General features: G+C 50.1%; 1 protein-coding gene across 8 annotated transcripts in view; it reads left to right on the plus strand.

Moving 5' to 3' along the window:
* The window catches only part of LOC141145694 (mucin-13-like), a 76,996-nt gene that overhangs the window by 37,534 nt on the left and 16,181 nt on the right, over positions 1-23,281 (plus strand). For 6 of the 8 annotated variants that reach the window (XM_073632560.1, XM_073632565.1, XM_073632562.1 and 3 more), the window contains 3 exons: positions 706-815; positions 6,099-6,157; positions 20,878-21,032. In XM_073632560.1, coding sequence (XP_073488661.1) covers positions 706-815; positions 6,099-6,157; positions 20,878-21,032 — 324 coding nt within the window. The remainder of the gene's footprint in view (positions 1-705; positions 816-6,098; positions 6,158-20,877; positions 21,033-23,281) is intronic. The other 2 variants (XM_073632561.1, XM_073632566.1) reach the window with 1 other exon arrangement.

A 23,281-nucleotide genomic window follows, 5' to 3' on the forward strand; every position in this document is an offset into this window, starting at 1 on the left:
CTCAAGCCTGGTGATCCTCTGAGGGGGAGGGGTCGTTAAGGAGGGGGTACTGTCAGTGCTGGCTCAGCCCTTCCTTCTCTGATCTGGCCGCTCAGCTGTCGGCTAATTGCAAGCTCCACAGTTAACCAGCTGTTGTGGATCTGCTCGTCAGTCCCACCTACTTAAAGATCTCCAGCTCACTTCATTCCTGCCTTCGCCTTGGTCACATCACAAGAAACCATCTCCTGCGTTCCTGTTTAAAGACTGGCTTTGCTGACATCCCTTCTGGCTCCACATCCTGCTTGCTGTTCCTCCACTTGGATCCCTGACTTCTGGCCTGGCTGATTACCCAATCCGGTTACTGGACTCTGGCCTGGCTGATTACCCGATCCGGTTACTGAACTCTGGCTATGCTTTGACTACGCTTACTCTATTTACCTTTTTATTTTTATTAATAAACAAGTGTGATTTTACTGTACTTCTGTCTGGGTCTGGTTCATGGTTTCTGACAGCGTCTCACCATGTGCATTAGAAGCTGCAGCAAGTCAGACAGAGCCCCGCCTCATTTCCTGGCTGGAGGACATCCAGCATCATCTAGCTCTTTCCGCCCACATCCTGACTGTCCCTGGCCCCACCCCTTTTCATTCATTGGATTTCAGTTATTTCAATCATAGAGGCTCAGTGTTTTCCACCCATAAAATGTGACATTTATGTGTTTCCTGAAAGCTAGAACATTCCCGGCCCGACTCGCCATCTCCGCCTTCCACTCCACTGACGGGACAATCCGAGGAGACGGCCAACTGGAGACCACGATATCCCGAGAGGTAACCAAGCTGGTGGGTGTCGCAGCTTACACTCTAATGTCCCCTCCCCCACAGTCACATCAGTCTCTGTACAGAGGAGCTTACACTCTAATGACCCCTCCCCCACAGTCACATCAGTCTCTGTACCAGAGGAGCTTACACTCTAATGTCCCCTCCCCCACAGTCACATCAGTCTCTGTACCAGAGGAGCTTACACTCTAATGTCCCCTCCCCCACAGTCACATCAGTCTCTATACAGAGGAGCTTACACTCTAATGTCCCCTCCCCCACAGTCACATCAGTCTCTGTACAGAGGAGCTTACACTCTAATGTCCCCTCCCCCACAGTCACATCAGTCTCTGTACAGAGGAGCTTACACTCTAATGTCCCCTCCCCCACAGTCACATCAGTCTCTGTGCAGAGGAGCTTACACTCTAATGTCCCCTCCCCCTACAGTCACATCAGTCTCTATACAGAGGAGCTTACACTCTAATGTCCCCTCCCCCACAGTCACATCAGTCTCTATACAGAGGAGCTTACACTCTAATGTCCCCTCCCCCACAGTCACATCAGTCTCTATACAGAGGAGCTTACACTCTAATGTCCCCTCCCCCCACAGTCATATCAGTCTCTGTACAGAGGAGCTTACACTCTAATGTCCCCTCCCCCACACATCAGTCTCTATACAGAGGAGCTTACACTCTAATGTCCCCTCCCCCCCACATCAGTCTCTATACAGAGGAGCTTACACTCTAATGTCCCCTCCCCCACAGTCACATCAGTCTCTATACAGAGGAGCTTACACTCTAATGTCCCCTCCCCCCCACAGTCACATCAGTCTCTATACAGAGGAGCTTACACTCTAATGTCCCCTCCCCCCACAGTCACATCAGTCTCTGTACAGAGGAGCTTACACTCTAATGTCCCCCCCCCACAGTCACATCAGTCTCTATACAGAGGAGCTTACACTCTAATGTCCCCTCCCCCACAGTCACATCAGTCTCTGTACAGAGGAGCTTACACTCTAATGTCCCCTCCCCCCACAGTCACATCAGTCTCTGTACAGAGGAGCTTACACTCTAATGTCCCCTCCCCCCACAGTCACATCAGTCTCTATACAGAGGAGCTTACACTCTAATGTCCCCTCCCCCCCACATCAGTCTCTATACAGAGGAGCTTACACTCTAATGTCCCCTCCCCCACAGTCACATCAGTCTCTATACAGAGGAGCTTACACTCTAATGTCCCCTCCCCCCCACAGTCACATCAGTCTCTATACAGAGGAGCTTACACTCTAATGTCCCCTCCCCCCACAGTCACATCAGTCTCTGTACAGAGGAGCTTACACTCTAATGTCCCCCCCCCACAGTCACATCAGTCTCTATACAGAGGAGCTTACACTCTAATGTCCCCTCCCCCACAGTCACATCAGTCTCTGTACAGAGGAGCTTACACTCTAATGTCCCCTCCCCCCACAGTCACATCAGTCTCTGTACAGAGGAGCTTACACTCTAATGTCCCCTCCCCCCACAGTCACATCAGTCTCTATACAGAGGAGCTTACACTCTAATGTCCCCTCCCCCACAGTCACATCAGTCTCTGTACAGAGGAGCTTACACTCTAATGTCCCCTCCCCCACAGTCACATCAGTCTCTATACAGAGGAGCTTACACTCTAATGTCCCCTCCCCCACAGTCACATCAGTCTCTGTACAGAGGAGCTTACACTCTAATGTCCCCTCCCCCCACACATCAGTCTCTATACAGAGGAGCTTACACTCTAATGTCCCCTCCCCCACAGTCACATCAGTCTCTGTACCAGAGGAGCTTACACTCTAATGTCCCCTCCCCCACAGTCACATCAGTCTCTGTACCAGAGGAGCTTACACTCTAATGTCCCCTCCCCCACAGTCACATCAGTCTCTGTACCAGAGGAGCTTACACTCTAATGTCCCCTCCCCCACAGTCACATCAGTCTCTATACAGAGGAGCTTACACTCTAATGTCCCCTCCCCCCCCACAGTCACATCAGTCTCTATACAGAGGAGCTTACACTCTAATGTCCCCTCCCCCACAGTCACATCAGTCTCTATACAGAGGAGCTTACACTCTAATGTCCCCTCCCCCACAGTCACATCAGTCTCTGTACAGAGGAGCTTACACTCTAATGTCCCCTCCCCCACAGTCACATCAGTCTCTGTACAGAGGAGCTTACACTCTAATGTCCCCTCCCCCACAGTCACATCAGTCTCTGTGCAGAGGAGCTTACACTCTAATGTCCCCTCCCCCACAGTCACATCAGTCTCTGTACCAGAGGAGCTTACACTCTAATGTCCCCTCCCCCACAGTCACATCAGTCTCTGTACAGAGGAGCTTACACTCTAATGTCCCCTCCCCCACAGTCACATCAGTCTCTGTGCAGAGGAGCTTACACTCTAATGTCCCCTCCCCCTACAGTCACATCAGTCTCTATACAGAGGAGCTTACACTCTAATGTCCCCTCCCCATAGTCACATCAGTCTCTGTACAGAGGAGCTTACACTCTAATGTCCCCTCCCCCCACAGTCACATCAGTCTCTATACAGAGGAGCTTACACTCTAATGTCCCCTCCCCCACAGTCACATCAGTCTCTATACAGAGGAGCTTACACTCTAATGTCCCCTCCCCCACAGTCACATCAGTCTCTATACAGAGGAGCTTACACTCTAATGTCCCCTCCCCCCACAGTCATATCAGTCTCTGTACAGAGGAGCTTACACTCTAATGTCCCCTCCCCCACACATCAGTCTCTATACAGAGGAGCTTACACTCTAATGTCCCCTCCCCCCCACATCAGTCTCTATACAGAGGAGCTTACACTCTAATGTCCCCTCCCCCACAGTCACATCAGTCTCTATACAGAGGAGCTTACACTCTAATGTCCCCTCCCCCCACAGTCACATCAGTCTCTGTACAGAGGAGCTTACACTCTAATGTCCCCTCCCCCCCACAGTCACATCAGTCTCTATACAGAGGAGCTTACACTCTAATGTCCCCTCCCCCCACAGTCACATCAGTCTCTGTACAGAGGAGCTTACACTCTAATGTCCCCTCCCCCCACAGTCACATCAGTCTCTATACAGAGGAGCTTACACTCTAATGTCCCCTCCCCCACAGTCACATCAGTCTCTATACAGAGGAGCTTACACTCTAATGTCCCCTCCCCCACACATCAGTCTCTATACAGAGGAGCTTACACTCTAATGTCCCCTCCCCCACAGTCACATCAGTCTCTATACAGAGGAGCTTACACTCTAATGTCCCCTCCCCCACAGTCACATCAGTCTCTATACAGAGGAGCTTACACTCTAATGTCCCCTCCCCCACAGTCACATCAGTCTCTGTACAGAGGAGCTTACACTCTAATGTCCCCTCCCCCACAGTCACATCAGTCTCTATACAGAGGAGCTTACACTCTAATGTCCCCTCCCCCACAGTCACATCAGTCTCTATACAGAGGAGCTTACACTCTAATGTCCCCTCCCCCACAGTCACATCAGTCTCTATACAGAGGAGCTTACACTCTAATGTCCCCTCCCCCACAGTCACATCAGTCTCTGTACAGAGGAGCTTACACTCTAATGTCCCCTCCCCCCCACAGTCACATCAGTCTCTATACAGAGGAGCTTACACTCTAATGTCCCCTCCCCCACAGTCACATCAGTCTCTATACAGAGGAGCTTACACTCTAATGTCCCCTCCCCCACAGTCACATCAGTCTCTATACAGAGGAGCTTACACTCTAATGTCCCCTCCCCCACAGTCACATCAGTCTCTGTACAGAGGAGCTTACACTCTAATGTCCCCTCCCCCACAGTCACATCAGTCTCTATACAGAGGAGCTTACACTCTAATGTCCCCTCCCCCCACAGTCACATCAGTCTCTATACAGAGGAGCTTACACTCTAATGTCCCCTCCCCCACAGTCACATCAGTCTCTATACAGAGGAGCTTACACTCTAATGTCCCCTCCCCCACAGTCACATCAGTCTCTGTACAGAGGAGCTTACACTCTAATGTCCCCTCCCCCACAGTCACATCAGTCTCTGTACAGAGGAGCTTACACTCTAATGTCCCCTCCCCCACAGTCACATCAGTCTCTGTACAGAGGAGCTTACACTCTAATGTCCCCTCCCCCACAGTCACATCAGTCTCTATACAGAGGAGCTTACACTCTAATGTCCCCTCCCCCCACAGTCACATCAGTCTCTATACAGAGGAGCTTACACTCTAATGTCCCCTCCCCCACAGTCACATCAGTCTCTATACAGAGGAGCTTACACTCTAATGTCCCCTCCCCCACAGTCACATCAGTCTCTGTACAGAGGAGCTTACACTCTAATGTCCCCTCCCCCACAGTCACATCAGTCTCTGTACAGAGGAGCTTACACTCTAATGTCCCCTCCCCCCACAGTCACATCAGTCTCTATACAGAGGAGCTTACACTCTAATGTCCCCTCCCCCACAGTCACATCAGTCTCTGTACAGAGGAGCTTACACTCTAATGTCCCCTCCCCCAGTCACATCAGTCTCTGTACAGAGGAGCTTACACTCTAATGTCCCCTCCCCCCACAGTCACATCAGTCTCTATACAGAGGAGCTTACACTCTAATGTCCCCTCCCCCCACAGTCACATCAGTCTCTATACAGAGGAGCTTACACTCTAATGTCCCTTCCCCCCACAGTCACACACTATTGTTATTATTATATATTTGTATAGCTCTGACATATACCGCAGTGCTGTACAGAGATCACTGAGCCACCCGATTTAGTTTTGGCTGCACTCCCTCTCCTCCACCACTAGATGGCAGTGTTGGCTCAGTAATTGAAGCAGTGATTGGTGGAATGGATGGGATTGTTAAAGGAAAACTCCAGATTAACCCTTTCTGTGTCTGTTGGGATTTTGTACATTTTGGGTTCCAATCAGAGATCTGGATATAAGCAGCTATAGGGAGAAGATATTATTGGCTGCTCATTGACACTGCTGTATATACTGTATACTGCATGTATATAGCTCTGACATATACCATAGCGGACACACTCGGGTAGTTCTAGAATTCTGTAGCTTTATTTCATTTTATTAGAAGAAGTCGCACACACAGGAAGGACATGTAGACCTGTGTGGTGGGGATTGAACCCTGGACTCCAGGTCTGGAGGAGAAGAATGATGACTTCAGGGTTGTCCTGCTGCTCCTCTCCCATCACTGTATATAATATATGGAGGTGACCCCCCCCGGGGTCCGGTATATACAATGTAACGTTGTACTTCTCTTGCAGTTCGGTGCTGTTTTCGGCAATGTTTGGGGATATCTGTCCACATCGGTGACCGTCCTGCAGTGAGTAGAGTGTGTGCGGGGGATGGGAGCTCAGAGCTGGGATCTGTGAAGTGGAGCGTTTGGGTCGGGAAGTTCTGTGATTCCCCAATTCATTGATTTGGAATTTGTAATCCGATTTAAATATATATTTTTTTAAATTTACCTTTTTAAAACACAAAAAAAAAAAAAGGCGAGCGTCTCCGTCCATCTTATCTTCTTCATATTGTTTTATTCCATGAAATCCAAAGGGAATAATTCATACATTCCGTGTCCACCCCACATACCGCACTCACCAACGCGTTTCACCCATAAGGAATTAGAGTAGGTACTCGGGACAGGACATGAGGTATGGGGTAGACAGGACAGGAGGTATGGGGGAGACAGGACATGAGGTATGGGGGGGACAGGACATGAGGTATGGGGGGGGACAGGACATGAGGTATGGGGGGGACAGGACATGAGGGACAGGGGGACAGGACATGAGGTATGGGGGGGACAGGACATGAGGTATGGGGGGGACAGGACATGAGGTATGGGGGGGACAGGACATGAGGGACAGGGGGACAGGACATGAGGTATGGGGGGGACAGGACATGAGGTATGGGGGGGGGACAGGACATGAGGTATGGGGGGACAGGACATGAGGTATGGGGGGGACAGGACATGAGGGACAGGGGGGGACAGGACATGAGGGACAGGACATGAGGTATGGGGGGGGGACAGGACATGAGGTATGGGGGGGACAGGACATGAGGTATGGGGGGGACAGGACATGAGGTATGGGGGGGGACAGGACATGAGGTATGGGGGGACAGGACATGAGGGACAGGGGGGGACAGGACATGAGGGACAGGACATGAGGTATGGGGGGGACAGGACATGAGGGACAGGGGGGGACAGGACATGAGATATGGGGGGGACAGGACATGAGGGACAGGGGGGGACAGGACATGAGGGACAGGGGGGGCAGAACATGAGGTATGGGGGGGGGGGACAGGACATGAGGTATGGGGGGGACAGGACATGAGGGACAGGGGGGACAGGACATGAGGTATGGGGGGGACAGGACATGAGGGACAGGGGGGACAGGACATGAGGTATGGGGGGGACAGGACATGAGGGACAGGGGGGACAGGACATGAGGTATGGGGGGACAGGACATGAGGGACAGGGGGGGCAGGACATGAGGTATGGGGGGGACAGGACATGAGGGACAGGGGGGGCAGGACATGAGGTATGGGGGGACAGGACATGAGGGACAGGGGGGGCAGGACATGAGGTATGGGGGGGACAGGACATGAGGGACAGGACATGAGGGACAGGGGGGCAGGACATGAGGTATGGGGGGGGCAGGACATGAGGTATGGGGGGGGCAGGACATGAAGGACAGGGGGGACAGAACATGAGGTATGGGGGGGACAGGACATGAGGGACAGGGAGAACAGGACATGAGGTATGGGGGGGGATGGGACATGAGGGACAGGACATAAGGAACGGGGGACACAGGACATGAGGTATGGAGGGGGACAGGACATGATGTATGGAGGGGGACAGGACATGAGGTATGGGGGGGGACAGGGCATGAGGTGGGGGGGCAGGACATGAGGTATGGGGGGGACAGGACATGAGGTATGGGGGAGACAGGACATGAGGTATGGGGGGGACAGGACATGAGGTATGGGGGGGACAGGACATGAGGTATGGGGGGGACAGGACATGAGGTATGGGGGAGACAGGACATGAGGTATGGGGGAGACAGGACAGGAGGTATGGGGGGGACAGGAGGTGTGGGGGGGACAGGACATGAGGTATGGGGGGGACAGGACAGGAGGTATGGGGGAGACAGGACAGGAGGTATGGGGGGGACAGGACAGGAGGTATGGGGGAGACAGGACATGAGGTATGGGGGGGACAGGACAGGAGGTATGGGGGAGACAGGACAGGAGGTATGGGGGGGACAGGAGGTGTGGGGGGGACAGGACATGAGGTATGGGGGGGACAGGACAGGAGGTATGGGGGAGACAGGACATGAGGTATGGGGGGGACAGGACAGGAGGTATGGGGGAGACAGGACAGGAGGTATGGGGGGGACAGGAGGTGTGGGGGGGACAGGACAGGAGGTATGGGGGGGACAGGACAGGAGGTATGGGGGAGACAGGACATGAGGTATGGGGGGGACAGGACAGGAGGTATGGGGGAGACAGGACAGGAGGTATGGGGGGGACAGGAGGTGTGGGGGGGACAGGACAGGAGGTATGGGGGAGACAGGACAGGAGGTATGGGGGGGACAGGACAGGAGGTATGGGGGGGACATGAGGTACGGGGGGGACAGGACATGAGGTACGGGGGGGACAGGACATGAGGTATGGGGGAGACAGGACATGAGGTATGGGGGGGACAGGACATGAGGTATGGGGGGGACAGGACATGAGGTATGGGGGAGACAGGACATGAGGTATGGGGGGGACAGGACATGAGGTATGGGGGGGACAGGACATGAGGTATGGGGGGGACAGGACATGAGGTATGGGGGAGACAGGACAGGAGGTATGGGGGGGACAGGACAGGAGGTATGGGGGGGACAGGAGGTGTGGGGGGGACAGGACATGAGGGACAGGGGGGACATGAGGTATAGGGGGAACATGACATGAGGGACAGGGGGGACAGGACATGAGGGTCAGGATATGGGGGGACAGGACGCAATATGGGGAAAAGGACATGAGGGACGGGGGGGGGGACAGGACATGTGGCACAGGAGATAAGGGACAGAATGCTGAAAGACAGGACAGGTTATGGGGGATAGGACATGAGGGACCGGAGATGGGTCATGAGGGACAGAATGCTGGGAGACTGGACATAAGGGACAGGATATCGGGGACAGGACATAAGGGGAAATGGACATGAGAGCCGGGACACAATATGGGGGACAGCACATGAGGGGCAGAATGCTGGGGGACAGGACAGGTGATGGGGGAATGGATATGAGGGTCAGGATACCAGGGGGACAGACCAAGAGGGACAGGAGATGGGTCATTTAAGACAGAATGCTGGGGAACTGGACACGGGACACAAGGGACAGGACATGAGGGACAGAACATGGGAGACAGAACATGAGGGACAGGACACGAGGGACAGAACATGGGAGACAGGACATGAGGGACAGGACACAAGGGGACAAGATATGGGGAACAGAACATGGCAGACAGGACACAAGGGACAGGACACGAGGGACAGGACACGAGGGACAGGACATGAGGGACAGGACATGAAGGACAGGACACGAGGGACAGGACACGAGGGACAGGACACGAGGGACAGGACATGAGGGATGAGGGACAGGACATGAGGGACAGGACATGAAGGACAGGACATGAGGGACAGGACACGAGGGACAGGAAACGAGGGACAGGACACGAGGGACAGGACATGAGGGATGAGGGACAGGACATGAAGGACAGGACATGAGGGACAGGATACGAGGGACAGGACACGAGGGATGAGGGACAGGACATGAGGGACAGGACATGAAGGACAGGACATGAGGGACAGGACACGAGGGACAGGACATGAAGGACAGGACACGAGGGACAGGACACGAGGGACAGGACACGAGGGACAGGACACGAGGGACAGGACACGAGGGATGAGGGACAGGACATGAGGGACAGGACATGAAGGACAGGACATGAGGGACAGGACACGAGGGACAGGACACGAGGGACAGGACACGAGGGACAGGACATGAGGGATGAGGGACAGGACATGAAGGACAGGACACGAGGGACAGGACACGAGGGACAGGACATGAGGGATGAGGGACAGGACATGAAGGACAGGACACGAGGGACAGGACACGAGGGTCAGGACACGAGGGTCAGGACATGAAGGACAGGACACGAGGGACAGGACATGAAGGACAGGACATGAGGGACAGGACATGAAGGACAGGACATGAGGGACAGGACATGAAGGACAGGACATGAGGGACAGGACACGAGGGACAGGAAACGAGGGACAGGACACGAGGGACAGGACATGAGGGATGAGGGACAGGACATGAAGGACAGGACATGAGGGACAGGACACGAGGGACAGGACACGAGGGACAGGACACGAGGGACAGGACACGAGGGATGAGGGACAGGACATGAGGGACAGGACATGAAGGACAGGACATGAGGGACAGGACACGAGGGACAGGACATGAAGGACAGGACACGAGGGACAGGACACGAGGGACAGGACATGAGGGATGAGGGACAGGACATGAAGGACAGGACACGAGGGACAGGACACGAGGGACAGGACATGAGGGATGAGGGACAGGACACGAGGGTCAGGACACGAGGGTCAGGACATGAAGGACAGGACACGAGGGACAGGACATGAAGGACAGGACACGAGGGACAGGACATGAAGGACAGGACATGAGGGACAGGACATGAAGGACAGGACATGAGGGACAGGACATGAAGGACAGGACATGAGGGACAGGACACGAGGGACAGGAAACGAGGGACAGGACACGAGGGACAGGACATGAGGGATGAGGGACAGGACATGAAGGACAGGACATGAGGGACAGGACACGAGGGACAGGACACGAGGGACAGGACACGAGGGATGAGGGACAGGACATGAGGGACAGGACATGAAGGACAGGACATGAGGGACAGGACACGAGGGACAGGACATGAAGGACAGGACACGAGGGACAGGACACGAGGGACAGGACATGAGGGATGAGGGACAGGACATGAAGGACAGGACACGAGGGACAGGACACGAGGGACAGGACATGAGGGATGAGGGACAGGACACGAGGGACAGGACACGAGGGACAGGACACGAGGGACAGGACATGAGGGATGAGGGACAGGACACGAGGGACAGGACACGAGGGACAGGACACGAGGGTCAGGACACGAGGGTCAGGACATGAAGGACAGGACACGAGGGACAGGACACAAGGGACACGAGGGACAGGACACGAGGGACAGGACACGAGGAACAGGACATGAGGGACAGGACACGAGGGACAGGACATGAGGGACAGGACATGAGGGACAGGACACAAGGGACACGAGGGACAGGACACGAGGGACAGGACACGAGGAACAGGACACGAGGAACAGGACACGAGGGACAGGACATGAGGGACAGGACACGAGGGACAGGACACAGTCTCACAATACCGTAGTGTTAAAATGTACCAAGTTTATTAATATATTTATATAAAAACACAAAATATTGGTTGATTACATTATATATTCAAACTCCTTTACTCGACTCCACCAAATTCATATCATCTACAGCTGTTGATTTTAAGGGTCACCCGCATCAACAACCATAAAATGTCAAAAGAGTAACAATGGCGATGCAACAGTGGTGGGAGGAGCTCTCGTTCTCAACACATTTCGTAGACCGTGTGTCCACTTCCTCAGGAGATGAATAGAGGTCTTAGTATATTGTACAAAGCTTAGTCCAAACCGGTTAAAATATCAGTCCTATCATTCCGCAGAAGAAAAACAATTTGGTTCTAGAAAAGGAGAACCACAAGAGACATAACATGGATTGTATTCCACATGAGGTATTAAAAATGCCAAGCAATCATCTTAAAATTCCATAATCCTTTGTTGTTGATAGAAGTGTAGCAATAACTCTCGGTGGAGCTGCTGGTTTAAGCGGGCTTGTTACCTTCACTCTGCTCCCCTCTGTTTCACCGGCACCGGGTCTAGGGTTCCGTTGAGTTTACCTCTGGACGATATAAGCACCAAACACTTGAGTAGGTTTTCCAATGCTTTAATAAACGAACAAGGGAAGTAGCAGGAAAGAGGTAGAAGGAAAGCTGCAGGGAAGCTCAAATACCTTTCTTTAGTATTCTTTAGAACATTTCTCTGGGATTGATCACTTGTGGTTGAAAACACTCCTCTTGTGGGATTCAATGTTTGCTCGCCTGGATAGACCTCTCTCACTTGTCTAGCAGCCAGCACGTAGCACGAACTAAAGTCTCTGCCACAGACTTGTTTGAAGCAAACCCGGTACGATCCTCTGCCACAGGATGTATTGATTTGTAGTGAAAGTCAGACACAGCACTTGAACCTTTAAGCCAACCCGGCAGTACTATACTGTAAGATTACTTCAGGATACGTCCTCCAACCGAGTCACCAGGCCCCTCTCCAGACCAGCACTCTGCATGATCCTTCCATGACGGGTCCTCCCCTGGGATCTACTCGGCTTCCCTCAGGATAGACAGCTCAGGACCATTCCTCTGCCGCTGTGGTAGGCCCCAGACAAGCTTCTGGGCCCACCCACACGCCGCAGCGACGTGGACCTCCGGGACGGAGGACCACGAGGTGGTACTCTTAGTGCATACCTGTCGGCCAGGAGGGCCAGCAGGTGGCTGAAAACGAGCCCTAAAACATGGCGTCTGTCCCATAAATACCCTCTCCCAGAATGCAACTCGGAGTACCACCTCCACCGAGTTATCTCCGGGACAGAGGAGCACTCATCCGCTTCAACACGTTGCTTTTCCAACACCAGCCGATGGTGACAACGACACCCACCGGCACAATGTGGAACTACACGCAACGTTGGCCAAGCTGGAACAGAGGCAAATCTAACTTCCTCTAATAAGTGACCCACTAAATTTACCTATCAGCGGTAAATTAAAATTTACCAGCGCTACAGGAGGAAGAACAATGGTGGCCACCATGTTTATTTAATGTCAGAAATTCTTAAATGGACTCTGTAGAACCTCTTGGAGGACACTCCCTTTTGGAATAATAACTGTGCCATCTTAGTTGACTTGTAATGAAAATCCTGGTATCAGAAGTGCCAGAACTATTGTTATTTAAATATGTACCAGCAACTGTATTGCCACTCCTGATGCCAGAATCTCTATCAAATGAGCTGGCATGGTTATTTCTTCTGATGGAATTGTCCTCCAAGAGGTTCTATAGAGTTCACATAAAACCAACCCTGATATTAATTAAGCCTAATGCTGCGTACACACGGTCGGACTTTCCGACATACTTGGTCCGGCGGACCAGAGTCCGCCGAACAATCCGACCGTGTGTAGGCTCCAGCGGACTTTTTCCCAAAAGCCCGCCGGACCTAGATTTAAAACAAGTTTTAAATCTTTACATCGGACTCAGTTTCTGGCGGAAAGTCCGCTCGTCTGTGTGCTGGTCCGATGGAAAGCCCGCTCGTGTGTATGCTGGTCCAACGGACCAGATACGACGCGAGGGCAGTGTATTGCATTTCGCGCTCGCTGCAATAGGAAAAACAAACTTTCCTATTGCGGCGAGCGCGGGGCATACCAGGCCCTTAGGTCTGGTATGGATTATAAAGGGAAGCCCCTACGCCGAAAAAACGGCGTGGGGTTCCCCCTAAAATCCATACCAGACCCCGATCCGGACTTCGGGGTTTGGTATGGATTTTAGGGGGGACCCCACGCCGGGTGATGTTGACCACACCCCCTAAAACATCACAGTCCCAGCATGCCCAGGGACTGTGACATCATAAGGGGGCGGGGTCTCCGCCTATATAAGTCACAACGGAGCCCTCAGAGAGCAGTCCAGCCGGAGAGACCGTCGTGTCAACATCTGGAGAAGAGAAGAGGGAAGAAGACAAGAAGCCAAGAAGCCCAGAAGTCCGGACCTCCGCTGGCAAGAGAGCGGCCTGAAGACAGCGGAGGAGCCGACCGAAGAACTGGAACACCGGGAGAAAAGGAACCGGAGGGACCCCCGAAGCCGGAAGAAGACCCCCGAAGCTGGAGGAAGACCCCCCCCGGAGCTTTTTAATAAATTATTTTAAAAACCTGTGTAGTGTGTTTTATTGACACTTTTTCCCTAGGTGAATGGGTAGGGGTACCATGTACCCCATACTCGTTCACATAGGGTGGGGGGCCGGGATCTGGGGGCCCTCTTATTATAGGGGGCTCCCGGATTCCGATAAGCCCCCCGCCCACAGACCCCGACAACCAACGGCCAGGGTTGTCGGGAAGAGGCCCTTGTCCTCATCAACATGGGGACAAGGTGCTTTGGGGTGGGGGGGCCCCGCAGGGCCCCCCCTCCCCCAAGGCACCCACCATGTTGAGGGCATGCGGCCTCACTCGTCCCCACCCCCTTTCCTGACTGGCCAGGCTGCGTGCTTGGATCGGGGTCTGGTAGTGATTTTAGGGGGGACCCCACGCCGATTTTTTGGCGTAGGGGGGTTTCCCTTTAAAATCTATACTAGACCTAAGGGCCTGGTATGACCCGCGGTGGGGCTCACAAGGTGTCAATCTCGCCGATAAAAGCGGTAAGATTGAATTCCTTTTCTAGTCCCGTCGCACCTGAGTCACGTTCAAAATGAACGGACTTGTCCATGTGTGGGAAAGTCCGTTCATTCTGAAAGTCCGCCGTAACTCCAGCGAAAGTCCGTCGGAAAGACGGGCGGACCTAGCTCGCCGGAAATTCCAGTCGTGTGTGGGCAAGTCCATCCGTTTTAAAGTCCGGCGCACCTGGCAGACAAAGTCCGTCAGAAAGTCTGCCGGACCAAGTATGCCAGAAAGTCCGATCGTGTGTACGCGGCATAAGCCCTGATGAAAGGGGAACTTGAGATGATCATTTGGTTCTCTGTCTTTGTTTTTTTTCCCCTTTAATTTCATGTGGACATCTAGATTCGGGTGGCTTCTACCTTGTGTTGTGAACCCCACCCCCCTGACCCACCAACACCACATTTTGTGCTTCATTGGCTGAAGTCAAGTCTTCAAGTCCTACATCCATCTTTTAGGTGACAGGAGTAAGAACTGGGTCCAGACCCTCATGTTTATTCCTGGCATCCATATACCACCATTAATTGGCTTTAAATGAAATTCAGCACCAACGATTGAACCCCAAGCTGCCAGATCATCTGTACGTGTTGGTTAAGTCTCCACAAATGTCCATCCACACAAAGATGTGCCTCTTGTTGGCCAACAACCTGGAAGTCATCTGAATATTTATCAACAAATCTGATCTGTAAAATGTAGAGCAATCAGCGCAAACAATACAAAGGCTAAAATAAATGCAAGCTGAACACTTAAGGTAATCACATATGCCTGAAAATCATATAAAAAAGATGGGGTAAGTGCAGCACAAATGTTCATAAAACTGAAGCAAATAAAACCAATAAAAAAAAGTCCAATGCACATCTAGGTTATATTCCTGTCAGATATCCTTACAGCAGAGAAACAATGTATTGGCTCCAATGATGTATTCAGTCATAATCAGCTTCACCCAAATATACAAAAATGCGCTTACCAGATAGTGTGGACCTATGTAAACACAAGGTCAAGCTCACATGTGTCCCCACAGGGATAATTGCAATTCCTGATGGTATCTTGAAGGTCCTCAGTGGAGCCAGATAGTATAGTTGTCCCACAGGAAGATATCACAGATACGGACATCCAGGGCAGAAATGATGGATATAAGCAGGGTGAAGATCGTTCCCATATGTGTATAAAAAATGAAGGTATCTAAGTGCACTCCACAAGTTTACTCCATAACAGTGGCGTCTCCAGCTTTCATATTTAGGGGGGCACATGGGGGGACAGGGACAAATGTAGGGGGGCAACTATAAAATGTATATATATATATATATATATATATATATATATATAGATAGATATATATATTTAGATATATATAGATATATAAATATCTCCTGGGGCCCTTTACTACCACCCCACAACGGGTTCTTTCACATGTTCTGCAGTGAGCTCCCTTCCTACTGTATTGGGGCCCCCCAGGGTGGCAGAAAACAAGAGATATATGTCACCAGCATACCAAGAAAATATAAGGGTCCAAAGCAGTGGGAGAACTATCAGGGTTGCAAAGGCTGACTTGCCTCCGGGCCCTGGTGTTCTGCCACTGTGGGGTTCCCCAGCCCCCTCTTGCTGTCCTGCCCCTGCTATTGACAGCGCTGGTCTGGCATCTCTTGGAATTTACAGGCTGGTCCTCCTGTCCTAAGGACGGGAGAAATCAGTCTGTTTTTTCAGTAACTGAGAGTCCTGGTGGAGTCCTTCCTGCAACTCGCTCTTCTCCCTGCCAATGAGGATGCAGGTGAAGAAGATCAGGCGGCCGTGGTTGTGTGAGCGCTCGCATTATGCAGTGTCAGCGAGCAGAGGGAGGGGGGAGGAATCACACGCAGGAGCTGACTGGGGACTCTCTCCCTCTTAGACATTGATTTTTTGTAAAAAAAAAAAAAAATTTTTTTTATGGGTGGGGGCACATGGTGGGGCACAGCATAATGTTGGGGGGGTCAGGGCCCCCTCTGCCACCCCCCTAGGGACGCCATTGCTCCATAAGTTTATTGAAAAACATTGTAGACATAAAAAGTGCTCATGAGCACATAGCGTGTGAATACACAACACCGCGATCGCAGATCGAGTGAGCTCCGAGCAGAGTATGGCAGCAGGTGACGTCCGTGTGTAAGCTCCTCCCCCCGTACGCGGCGTTACGTCCTGATTGGACTTCGTCAGCGAGGGGTGGAGCTTGACAGTCGCCCAGCGTCTTTTAGGCTAACGGAGAGTGTCAGCGAAGGCTATAAACAGTGGAAGTCAGAGGAACTTCCATGGTAAACGAACGATGCTCAACTTACTCCTATCAACACCTGAATGTAGGGAATATCCCTACAAACGTTAGGGGGACCGGAAGTCCAATGTATCTCTAGGTCTCACTAAACTAAAGGGGACACCTCCTAGTACTATCTACCTACCAGCCATTGTTATAAAACAAAAGCATAATACACTTCAATATGGGTAAGTGCATGAATCTAAAACGTTACGTGTTAAAAAATAATAAGATCAAAACGGAAGTCTAATCCCGCTGCCATTTCTGCAATAAACAAATAACATACATATCAAATACAGATACACCTATATTTACTGAAAAACATCTCTATTATAAAAGATAATAAATGAAATATAAAAAATATGATAAGAACTACCTGTTGGATATAAAACAGTTGAGGTGGCTTAGCTGCCTAATAAAATTTCCTCCTCTCCAATGTGGGTTTACTCGCTCTATACCCCAAAACTGTAAACATTTGCTGTTCCTGCCGTGAAAAATTCAAAAATGTATAAAAACGTTTTGTGTAATTAATCCTCATTTGATATTATTTACATGTTCGGATATGCGGACTCCCATAGGTCTAGAGGTTCCACCTATATATTGGAGTCCGCAATCGCACTGCAACATGTAAACCACACCAGCTGTATTGCACGTGATAAAGTTTTTAATCTGATAACTCTAATTCGTAACAGATGCTGTGAAATCCTTTCTCCTTTTAATTTGCATTTTTTACATGCTGTACATTTCCTGCAGGCATAAAAGCCTGACAGGAAATTGAAAATCCTGTTTTCTTGTTTTATCGGGGGGGGATCCACTACACTAGGTGTTCTGTCTCTGGGACAGGTAGCTAAACCTTCTTATCCCAATAACTGTAGATACCATATTTCTTTTGTAGCAATAACTCTCGATGGAGCTGCTGGTTTAAGCGGGCTTGTTACCTTCACTCTCGACACCCCTGTTTCACTAGTCTAGGGTCTAGGGTTCCGTTGAGTTTACCTCTGGACGATATAAGCACCAACACTTGAGTACGTTTTCAATGCTTTATTGAACCAAGTAACGAAGGAAGTAGCAGGAAAGAGGCAGGAGGGAAACTGCAGGAAAGCTCAAATACCTTTCTTTAGGATTCTTGAGAACGTCCTTTAAAGTTGAATATTGTAATCGGATGTAATCCCCTTGTGGGACACAGTCTTTGCTCGCCTGGATAGGCCTCTCTCACTTGTCTAGCAGCCAGTACGTAGCAGGAAACAAAAGTCTCTGCCACAGACTTGCTTGAAATAAACCCGTACGATCCTCTGCCACAGGATGTATTAATTTTTGCAGTGAATGTCAGACACAGTACTTGGACCTCTAAGCCAACCCGGCAGTACTATACTGTAGAACTACTTTAGGATACGTCCTCCAACCGAGTCACCAGGCCCCTCTCCAGACCAGCACTCTGCATGATCCTTCCATGACGGGTCCTCCCCTGGGATCTCCTCGGTTGTCCAGCTTCTTCACTCTGGATAGACAGCTCAGGATCGTTCCTCTGCTGCTGTGGTAGGCCACAGACATGCTTCTGGGCCCACCCACGCACCGCAGCTGCGCGGGCCTCCGGAACGGAGGACCACGAGGTAGCACTCTAACGCATACCTGTTGGCCAGGAGGGCCAGCAGGTGGCTGAAAATGAACCCCAAAACATGGCGTCTATCCCATAAATACCCTCTCCCAGAATTCAACTCGGAGGACCACCTCCACCGAACTGTCTCCGGGACAGAGAAGCATCCATACGATTTGACACGTTGCCCTTCCAACACCAGCCAATGGTAACAGCGACACCCACCGGTCAGTGTGGAACCACACGCAACGTCAGCCAAGGTGGAACAGTGGCAAATCTAACTCCCCCTAACGAGCAATTCACTAAATTTACCTATCAGACGGTAGATCATAAATCTACCAGCGCTACACTTTGATCTCAGTTTTATTAGAACAAGCCAGGTGAAACTACAAATAACAGAAATAGACTTCAGTAAGTATAATATTGCATACAATACAGCTTACATTGCATAAACAACGATATACAGTACAAGATGAGATAATAAAAACTTACTTTTTAAGTTCTCTAAGGGGTGATGGCGATAGATTGAGAAAGACATGACTTGCTTCCTGCAATGTGTTAAAAAGAATGGTGGATGGTTCACTTCCTGTTAAGATTCTACCCAGAATTCCCTGCTTGCTGACACCTTCCTTATTTACACATACAATAAACAATTAAACAGAACTGCAGCAATACCAAAAAAGGAACACTAGATGGATCCTGCACACCACATATGATTGTCTTAAGTAAATTACACATTTTGCATGTCCATTTAACAACACAGGTACAAATAACCAGTATAAAACATCTGGTGGACAGAACACTAGGTGCTAAAATGTCCCTTAACATTGGGGGTCTTCTGTAAACGAATCTCGGGCGTAAGGGCAATACTGTGCCCAAAACACTGTCCTTTTTAAGAATATCCCAGTCCCTCGTGACAATCCTCTCAAACTTTTTGTGTTGGATGTTGTAACCAAGGATAATTTTATATTCAAAGTCGCCCTTGGGTTTCTCATTTTTATCTGAATTGGCAACTAAAGAAGCACGATCTAAATCCCACACCTTGTCCATATCACTTGTTATCTGCTCCCCGGGGTAACCCTTTTGCACAAAGCGGTCAGCCAATACATTCGCCTGTGAAGAGTAGTCCGAATCCAGGGTACAGTTCCTCCGTAGACCAATGAACTGTCCTCTGGGGACATTAGATAGCCAAGGCTGATGGTGACAGCCAGGGGCGGACTGATAACTCATGGGGCCCCCGGACAATAGGAGATTATGGGGCCCCCAGGCAATCAGAGATTATAGGGCCACACAGTATACACACACACAGTATACACATACATGTACACACAGTATACACAGACAGATGTAAAAAAAACACAGATTTATACATACTGTCCCTGGTTTTACTGAGGCTGGCAACCCTGATGGGCCCCCCTAGTGGCCCAGGGCCCTCGGGCAGTGCCCGAGTGGCTCAATGGTCAGTCTGCCCCTGGTGACAGCTGTCTAACAGTATAAAACCAATCCTGTCAGTAGGTCTCCCTGTTTGAATATTTCCAAATCTAGGAAGGCTATGCTTCCAGCATCAGCATTCCAAGACAAATGAATCCCCTTATTGGCAACACCGGGCGCAAAAGGAGCTCCCATGGCCACTCCAAGTATTTGCAGAAAGAATTTCCCATCATACCAGAAATTATTTCTGGCCAGACAGAAATCCAAAGCCTGCAAAAGAAAATCTTGAAGTGGGGGGAGGGAGGATCATTCATGATTAATACACATATAGGAACGATCTTTACCCTGCTTATATCCATCATTGCTGCCCTGGATGTTCGTATCTGTGATATCTTCCTACCCCATCTTTTTTAACAAATCTGATCTGCCTGGAATTGATTTTAGGAATGGAATTTCGACACGCGTTATGCCTCGTGTGGTCCCCAGCTTTGGGAACTGGATTGGTGTCTCTGCAGTATGATATAAATGAAATTTTAACCGGTTTGGACTGAGCTTTGTACATCATGCCAAGACCATTCATCTCCTGAGGAAGAGGGCTTGTGGTCTTCGAAATGCGTCAAGAAATAGAGCTCCTCCCACCACTAATATATTGTTTCTATTTTGATGTTTTATATTGATAGTTGTTGATGCGGGTGACCTTTTAAACCCAATAACTATATCGGATATGAGTTTGGGGTCTAGCAAAGGGGGTTGAAATTAGTGTAATGAATCAATATTTTGTGTTATATGTTTTTAAAAAAAATAAAAATATGTTAATAAATTTGGTACATTTTAACAGTACGTTGTGGTTGTGATAGATACCACAGAAGTCCCATTATAGTATGTGATTAGGTAGTGCATCTATATGTTGCGTGTGGATTCCATACGTGACAAACAAAGACTTTTGTTCTGGATTCCATACGTATCCTGACACCCATCATGTGTCATACTGGCCTGCCCTTCGGGCTCTTCAAGTCATGGGATGTACATTTCCTCCAGGCCTCCTCTGTAATCATGTGTGGACCTGTCCTTCCCCTTCTTGTATGTCATCATGTTATTCCGGTTTGTGCTTCTGGTAGACCCAGCGAAGGACACATGACCATCGTCCACTCCTTCTCCATGCTACATGAGATCACCGAGGAGGATCTGCGGGAAGAACTGACCGTCTCGGCACTTCGGTGTGAGGAGGGCAATGGCTCCTGTATCTCCCTTCTTGCAACAGACGTCTACCAGAGTAAGATGTGGGAGGATCTGTGTAACATGTTGGGGCTCTCCGGCCACTCCGGTATAGGTGGTGCCTGGAGTGGGGTGGGGGGGGGGGGTCAGTGAGGAAAAGGATGTGGTGGAGTCAGAGATCAAGGCAGGAAAGTGATGCCTTGGTAGACCTCCCATGAACTCAGGAAGACATGGCCGAGATGGATCTCAGTTGACACATTTCGAAGACCCCACAAATATCTTTTTTAATACTCCGACAGAGGTTCCAATCCTTCTACACTCCATCTAAAACTGAAAACCAAGTTTTAGCTGGAGATTCGTTTTACTTTATACTTAGAGATGGAGCCTGATGAACAATCACAGGCACCCAATGTAGGTAAAGCCCAGTAGAGGGAAAAGCTTCCATCAGAGCCTTTGCAAATCTTCAACTCTTATGGATCTCATCACAGCTCCATTCTAAATTTATTTCCAAGTAATATGCAAATAAAATGTACAAATTAATGAAGAAACTGCTGAGATTTCCAGACTCTGGCAGTCTACATTCTCTCGTATAAAAGACAATTAGCGCCAACTACCTAAAGTGTTATGTGCTATAAATAAACTATAAAGTATACTAATTAGTACTCCACAGCTGCAGTACACTTCCAGTGAATTCACCTCACCGTATAACATGTAAAATAAAACGCAAAGGGGCGTGGCCTAGCACCAGAGCAAGATGGCAGCATAGAAGGAGAGCTCCTCTGTCCAGAGCTTCTGATTAGCCTCTCATAAGTGGGAGAACCTTGGCCCAAAGATGACTGGAAGAAGCCATTTGGCCACCCGGTCCCAACTGGACTCATCCACCAAGACCAGCAAGAACATACCGCAGCAATGTTCCGCACACGGCGCGCTGAATCACAAGCCGCATCTCAAGCCACGGACCGTAGTGCGGCGGCCTACGCCGTTACCGCGGAATCCCTAGCTACGGTGCCTTGCAAAAGTATTCACCCCCCTTAGCATTTTTTGTTGCCTCACAACCTGGAATTAACATGGATTGTTTGAGGATTTGCATCATTTAATTTACAGAACACGCCCACAACTTTGAAGATTTTTTTTTGTTTTTATTGTGAAGCAAACAACAAATAGGACAAAATAACAGAAAAAGTCAATGTGCATAACTATTCATCCCCCCCTAAAGTCAATACTTTGTAGAGCCACCTTTTGCGGCTATCACAGCTCCAAGTCTCTTTGGATAAGTCTCTATGACTTGCCACATCTCACCACTGGGATTTTTGCCCATTCCTCCTTGCAAAACTGCTCCAGCTCCTTCAAGTTGGATGGTTTGCGCTTGTGAACAGCAATCTTTAAGTCTGACCACAGATTTTCTATTGGACTGAGGTCTGGGCTTTGACTAGGCCATTCCAACACATTTCCATGTTTCCCTTTAAACCACCCAAGTGTTGCTTTAGCAGTGTGTTTGGGGTCATTGTCCTGCTGGAAAGTGAAACGCCTTCTATAGCAAACTGTATGACATCAATTCCAATGAACTTAGCACAATCACAGCAAATACACAATTGGATATGATAAGAGATTTTCTGGGCAAATATAGCCCTTGCGTGCTAGCTGTTAGTGACTGGAAGGCTCTAGAAGCCCCGTTGTCATCAGAGGAATAGGAGGAGGTCTTAAAGGGCACGATACCTGGGAAGAGTCCAGGGCCAGATGGCTTCACAGGGCAGTACTACAAAAGCTTTGCAGACCTTTTAGCTCCAGGTTTCTTTAAGGCCTTCAACACACTATCTGATACCCCTTGCTCCTCCAGCAGCCTGTTGGAGGCATACATCTCGGTGATCCCCAAAGAGAGCAAAGACACCACTGATGTAGCTATACGCCAATCCAAGAGCCAGAGTTAAGGTCAATGGCCACTTGTCGGATGCCTTCCTCATCCATAATGGAACCAGACAGGGATGCCCCCTTTCTCCTTTACTCTATATCCTTACTCTGGAACCTCTTTTGCGCTGCATTCGGGCAAATCCAAACATAGAAGGCATTGAGGTCCACCAACGAGAATACAAGATTGCCGCCTTTGCGCATGATATCCTGCTCTTCCTCTCATCCCCATTGATGTCCTTACCCAATCTAATGCAGGTCCTATAACACTTTCAACTTATTTTGAACTTAAAAATCAACTACTCAAAATATTTTGCACTGAACATTTCTCTACCCCCAGAGCTTGTACACCTATGTCAGACAAACTTCCCTTTCCGTTGGAAAGCAGATGCCATCACCTAT

The sequence above is a fragment of the Aquarana catesbeiana genome, linkage group LG05, assembly GCF_042186555.1.
Source record: "Aquarana catesbeiana isolate 2022-GZ linkage group LG05, ASM4218655v1, whole genome shotgun sequence".
NCBI lineage: Eukaryota > Metazoa > Chordata > Amphibia > Anura > Ranidae > Aquarana > Aquarana catesbeiana.